The sequence below is a fragment of the Alligator sinensis genome, unplaced genomic scaffold (genome assembly GCF_000455745.1).
Source record: "Alligator sinensis unplaced genomic scaffold, ASM45574v1 scaffold1378_1, whole genome shotgun sequence".
NCBI lineage: Eukaryota > Metazoa > Chordata > Crocodylia > Alligatoridae > Alligator > Alligator sinensis.
In genome coordinates, this window is record NW_005842781.1 from 722,020 (window position 1) to 728,968 (window position 6,949).

At 47.7% G+C, this 6,949-nt stretch overlaps 1 protein-coding gene across 1 annotated transcript; it reads left to right on the forward strand.

The window, feature by feature from the left end:
- Positions 1-779: 779 nt before the first annotated feature.
- LOC102370988 (tropomyosin-2-like) lies at positions 780-6,943 on the forward strand. The gene is made up of 3 exons (XM_006034896.3): positions 780-1,292; positions 2,105-2,631; positions 5,366-6,943. The coding sequence occupies exons 2-3, from the start codon at positions 2,163-2,165 to the stop codon at positions 5,896-5,898; spliced, it is 1,002 nt and encodes a 333-aa protein (XP_006034958.1). The 5' UTR covers positions 780-1,292; positions 2,105-2,162; the 3' UTR covers positions 5,899-6,943.
- Positions 6,944-6,949: the final 6 nt, after the last annotated feature.

Here is a 6,949-nt window from a genome sequence, read left to right on the forward strand (position 1 = left end):
ATACTGAATATCAGAATTCATTTATATTTTGCAGAAATTGTAGCAAAACAGTCTTGAGGCAGAAAGCCATTCATTGTGTGACCAGCTTCATGTCACTGTTGCAAATGCCAGCAAAAGTGAGAGAGTGGAACAAAGGCAACCAAAGGTGGGGGCAGGATGAGGGACAACATCTCAAAATCTGACATCTGAAAAATGAGCTGAAATGAAAGTTTGGATGCGAAACCAAATGAAATTTTTTTTTCCATTTCGTTCCAAAGTGCCTCACCAATATCTCACCATTGCCCCCGAAATGGCCCACCCGATACCCTCGGGACCTCCCACAGACAGTTCCGACCCAAAAAGACAAGGTATCCGACTGAAAACAGTTCACATGACATGAACTCTGCTTCACAGGAAACCTGTTTGATATGAAAAATTTGACTGCAAAAGTCTCCAGAGATCATCAAACCTGGAGATGAAAAGCAGAGGAAAACTCTTCCACCCAGAGGGAAAAGAAAAAAAATCAGGGCTCACCCAGGGTCTGAAATACATGAACATTTGAAGGATGCGAATGGCTGGTTAATTGTGGGGAACTTCTACATTCTCCCCATTTGCATGGCAGCGGGTGGGAAGGTGTTTCTTCTCTCTGTTCTTTCCCTTTCAGTGAAGGAAGGGGAACGTGTGGGACAGCAACACGTGACCGTGCTGGGGCGGGGGGTGGAGGGAGGGGAAGATTCCCATTCAGCTGCGCTCTGCTCATTCCGCTAGTCCGGCTGGCTGCCTTGGGGGGAGTTACGGACCCAGGACAGAAGCGGTGGCCTTGAATAGAGCAATGCACAGTCCCTCTGTGAGATTGTGGAGCTGTGCCCGGACTGTAACACCAGGCTAATGCCAGCTGGTAGTCCCTGCAACACAAGAGCTATGTGGCAGGTGAAGGATATTTGAGGGGGCAGAAACTAAGCTGTGGGGAAGTCTTGTCTGGTGAAGGGCTCGGCACGTAGGGCCCTGCATTCTGCCATGAAGAAACACAATCCCAGCTGGATTTAGGAAGGCAGGATGGTATCGTCCCAGCTAGACACTGCGCAGGCACACAGAGGGTTAGTGCTCCGGTCCTGGATAAAAAAAATCGGAGGCGTTCACCAACTTGGAAGATCATGGGACCGTGGAGTTTTATGATTTGTCTGATGTTACGCAGAGGCACCAGCACGCCAATAGGCAGAGCCTTTGCTCAACAAAGCCCGGTATAAACACCCCCCCTGACGTCAGAACGGGGTGCAGTCACCGAAGAGAAGAGGATCCAAGCAGGCAGAAAGGTAAGGAAGGGGGAATGGGATCATTTCACAGCTCTTTTAGTCACTCAGGAGAAGACAGGCCAACAGCTCTGGGCCCCAGGAGAGCCCAAAAGACAGAGCCCATGGGTCTGCTTCAGTGTTGGGGTGTTGGGCATTGCTGAATAAATTGACTCCACTGCTCCGATCTGGGGAGGTGCTGGGGTGGATTCTGGGCTGCATGAATCTGTGTTTGATCTGCGGTGGCAGGGGTGGGTTGCATTTACACTGGGCTCCAACTGGTCTGTCCTGGAGCAGGATGGCAGTCAGGACGGTGGCCAGGCAGTCGGCATTCAGGATGACAGATCCCAGGGGCTAAATACTCGTCTCTATTATGATATAGCAGGCACGCCCAAGTCGGGAGGGGAATGATCAGGGTTTATACTTAGGTAGCGCAGATTAAAGCAAGGCGTGACTCCACTGGATCACTCTGGATTTACCCTGAGGGAATGGAGGTCCAAGTGTGGATTCCCCTGGGTTTTTTCAAGGGGGAAGGTGGGGGGCTCCATTGAGTCAATCAGCTGAAGAGGTGGCTCACTCTAGGGGTTGGCTTTCAGAGACACAAGCATAACTCCCACAAAAATCACACCTCCACTCTGTTTTCACTGGTTTTCCAATCCTCAGTTGTGAGCATTTGAATTCTCAAGCACAGAAAGGGCACAAAAGGACTGTAATGAGTTAATTGCCCTTGCAAGGCCTTTGTGCAGGCAGATTTGCCCTTCCAGGCCCCACCGTGAGATATGTGGAGTGAAAATAAGTGAGCAAAACAACACCCATTTTCTCCATCTTGTTCCCAGCCCTGAGAGATCTCTTCCTTCTGCAAACTGAACATCCCCTGCCTCTGGCCCACCTGCCATGGCTCCAGCAAGCTGCAGACTGAGAGAGGAGTGCCCAGAATGTGCCATCACAGCTGGGGCACGGTCTCTGGTGTCTCTTGCTGAATGCCTGAAGCGTGCCCCAGGGGGAACAGGAGTGCCTCAGGACATGCAAAGACATATTGTCTGTGCCTCCGAGAAGCTGCAGACCACAGAGAAGAAGTCCAAAGAGCACCTGGATACCTTGAAAGCCCAGAACAAGGAGCTACTGCTCCAGATGAAAAGGCTGGAGGATGAAAAGAGGAAGAAGGAAACAAACATCAGTCAGCTGAACATCAAGTTGGCATCGGCTGAGAGGACAATGGAGAAAGCCCAGAGCATGGTGGACACAGCTGAGCAGCACCTTTACAAACTTAGGGAGCAGCTGAGGAAAGTGAAGCAGAAGGAGAAATGTGAGACAATCCTAAGGAACATCATCCTGGGGGTCTTGCTTATTTACACTGTCATCGGTAAGTATTGAGCACAGCTGGGATGTGGGCTTCCCATGGGGTGGTGGTGCATCTCCTGCATCTGGTAGCACACTGGCTGTGGCACTGGCCTAGAGGTTAATGTAGCTTGCTCACCTGAACTATCACACCAAGGTGGGCAGCCAAAGCTCAAATGAGTTCAATGGCCAGGCATCGTAGAGAACATGCAACACTTACCCACCAGTGAGTTATAGGTGTTGTGTGGGCTCCCACAGACAGTTTCCAGACAGAAGAGGTGGCCAGGGTGGGAGGCCTAGGAGAAAGATGTTGCTCAGAGTTAAAAACAAGTATCATCCCTGATTCTACTTCTGGGAATGGGCTGATCTAGAGGCGACTGAATCCCTACAAATTCAATTCCCCCTCATAACTTTATTGAAGCTCTCTGAGATCAATAGATCAGGCCCTTTGCCTAGGTTTGGAGTATCAGAGGAGTCTCTGGCAGTCACGTGTCTGCCCCACAAGTGTCTGCTGCACCCATCTCTCTGCCTCCAGCAGTGAATCTGCTCTCTGTTACCCCACTGGCACTAAACCATAGTTTGGCTGTTTCTGCAGTGAATTTCCCCACCTGCCACTTCCACCCTTTCGTTTGCAACCTCAGCAAAGTTACCCAGGGCTGTACAGAGATGGAGCTGCCCTTATCCTATGAGAAGAGGCTCCCCTCCATATCAGGAGGGCACATAGTGATAGAGGCTTGGGGAAGACAGTCTGTCAGGGTGGGTATTGAACCATGAGACACCTCTTGAGTTGTGAGTGTCTGCTGCCTGAGGGCAAATAAGGCTTCTGCTAGCCATACTGGGTCTGAACATGTTTTAAATCACCATATTTACTTGTATTGCATACTACATAAAACTTTTCCCCAAAAATTAGCTTTTCAAAATTGATGCGTGTGTCTTTCATGGGGAAGATGATTTTCTGCCTGGAATAGAAGCAGTGGCATTTCTATTCAGGCAGCACTGAGGGAGCCAATTGGCTTCATGGCACCATTAGAACCAGCTTGTTTTCTGCTGTTCCCTTCACTCAACAGGTGTTAATAACCCTCTCTCCTTTTTAATGGTCCTGATGTTCCATGAATCAAACTAGCCTTTCTTCAGCTTTTTTGCTAAATAAGTTGCAGTGTAGCTCCTCCTGGTCTCCGTTCTCCTATTTCACATCCCAGCAGCCTGTTTTTAGCTCTTTTCAACATCACAAGTCTGCCCATAGAGTCCAGTCTTTAGCAGCAGTTAGAGTTTCAGCTTTTGGCAGAGCAGCCAAGAGCTGACAGATTCAGCCATGAAAGAGTTAAAACTGCAGCTTTGGCCTCAACAGGAGTAAGAGTGATTAGGCTTTGCCCCTGCTGTATGCAATTCTTCCTTTCTCCACAACTCAGAAAAAAAAAATCTTTATTCTGCCTTACAAAAAAACCAGAGTGTATGTCCTATTTAGAGACATGAGAAAATGTGGTAATATACTAAAATGACAGTTTTGATAAAAAGACATTTCCACAGAATGGCTCAGCTTTTCCTAAGAAAAAGTTAATATTCAGAACTAGCAAAATATAAAAGATTTTGAATGATTTTGTGAACCTGAACTACTCTCCAGGGGCCTTGGGCTTTGATTCTTCTATGCTAGTCTGCTAAGACAGAGACCACCTCTCTTGATGCCCTACCTCCACATCTTGGTGAGGGAGAAATGTGCACCCCAGCTGCATCTTTGAAGTTGTAGTCTGGCTAGGGAGGCTGCCTTATCAGGAAGAAGGATACTACAAGACAACTGAGCTACAGGCATGAGTGGATCTAGGATTTTAAAGAAGGGGGATGAAGATGGTGTGGTGCATCACCACATACAAATACATGACACACATTTTTCTGCAGCTAAAGAGAAACTAGATGTGTTACCAATATGCTAGGACCCTAGAGTTATATTTTGCAATTTAAGATTAAAGCCAAAACAAATATTACTTTACTGGAATTTGCTCTTATTTGCTAGATTATATATTAAGTTTAAAAAGCACAGGGCTGGAAATGGATTCAGGAGGCCATGAAAGCAGGTTCATCCCTTATTAAACCATCCCATGTGTTTGTCTAACCTACTCTTAATCCCCAAAGCTAGTGAAAAAACAGAAAGTGTTTCATCAGTCCTGCAGTTATTCTAGTTCAATGTGCAGGTCTTACTCAGATTCATAAAACACAGTCTAGTCTTCCTGAGCTTCTTGACAGAGCCTCCAATACTTCACCATTAGCCGTTTCTACACCTGAGTTAAGTTTTCTAGGTAGAACTTAAAATAGTCTACAAGACTGTGAAATAGTCAGAAAGAGATTTCCAGGAATGGCTGACAGGCAGCAACATTGCAGAAAAAAGGATAATTTGACATGTGGAATATCAAAACCATTAAAAAGGAGAGAGGGTCATTCATACCTATGAAGTGGAGAGGGATAAGCAGGAATCAGGTATATTATAGTGAGTCGTGAAGTTAATTGACTCCCTCAGTGCTATCTAAATAGACAAAATGTTCCTGTCGCTCCCAGGCAGCTGGTTTTGAAAGTCCAGGTGGAGCAGGAATCAAAGTGGGTGCAACTGCAGCATTGAAGCATCCCTCAATCCACCCTTTGCTACACATCCTAGCAATCTCCCCTCCCCTGGCCCCACTCCTCCACCGAAAATGTTTCCACACAGTAGATTGGGTGTTTTATAAGACATGGGTCAATTAAGTAAAATCCTGTTTCTTGTCTCAACATAGTTTCCATAGAATACATTAGAGATGCCCTCAAACTGAGCCGGGAGAACCAGTCCGCCATCTCACTGAGCGTCTTGGCTGCGATTTGTCAGGCATCTCTGTACATGACTCAGAAAGCGGTGCAGGAGCTGGAGGCATCCATCCGTCGCTCAGAAGACAAGGCGTCTGAATTCAAACAGGAAGTTTATGCCTACAAGAAGCAGAATGAAGAAATCAGAGAGAAGATCAACGAAGACAACAGCGCCCATCAGAGAATCAGTGAAGAGATGGACCGTGGAAGAGATAAGCTTTTGGAGGTGAACAAGGAAGAAGAAGAGGTGAGAAGATACCACAGCCCCCTGAATCGGCTGGTTAAGATGGTCAACAGCATCAAGAATGTCTCAGACCATGATGATATCTGGGACATTTTGAAAATGGTTTCACAGTCCTTGATGCAGCTGGGAAAGGAAGGAGCCACAAACTTCGGGTGCTCTGCTGAAGAAGAAAAAAACAACCAGGTGAGAAGGTTAAAAGGCATCATGGACAGTCCTTGGTAGGTGATAGCCATAGGGCCAGGCCTGCAAATGCAAGGGGAAGTCACGCAAGCATTCCAACAGCATGATTCCTGGAAGTCTTTCAAGGTCAAGGTCTAGGATTGTCAGAAGAAAAGAACTAAAGTATCAGACCATGGTCTTGAACCTGGAGGCCTTCAGTTTATTCAGCACAGCCACTTCTCCTAATCTGCCACCTCCTCAGCTGAACTTCTGTGTAGACACAGGTGGTCAGAACCTGATATCTTAACCTAGCGCCCTGCCCACTCCCTGCAAGTGGTGTTGCCAACCAGGGTCAGCCAACTCTATCCCCCTTTCTATAAAAACCCCTGACCCAGAAGTGGAAGTGCCTCAGCAAAAGGTTCAATCTTGTGTTCAGGCTGTCTCACTTCTGGGTTGTGCTTCTACTTGCTCTGATGGATTTCCCAAACACCCAACCCAACATGTCCATGGCCCCTGGGTTTGGCATGACCCTTTGGCTCCCTAGCCCAACTCTGTTTTGGTCTCCCTGGCTGGTCTCCTGACCCCATGCTCTTCCCAACTCTCTGCATCTCTGATTCAGTTCCCCAGAGAGAGCTTCTGGCTCCCCTACATGAACTGTGCACATTCCCCTCAGATCTTAGTTGCTTCTTCTGACCCTGGGTGACCCTCAGACCTGTCTCCCCATGACCCAGCATGACAGAAAGACCTGAAAACCTCATCCACCAGGGGGTTCTCATTGCCATCAAGAGAAGATAAACAGTCCACCAGATACATAAGCATCATAGAGAAATAGGGCTAGAAGGGCACTAGGGGGTCCTCTAGGCCAGTGTTTCTCAGCCCGTGGGTTGTGACCCAAAAGTGGATCACAAGAATATTTGAAAGGGTCATGAGCAAGTCCCATAAAGATGTAGGAAAGCATGGGTTTCCCCTTGCAGGCTTATAGCATTCCAGCCTGCAAGGAGCTGCTTCGGGCAAATTGGAGGCAGTGGGCACATGTCCATCTGTGCATACCCCGCCCCCGCCCCACACACACACACACACACACACACACACACACACACACACACACACACAC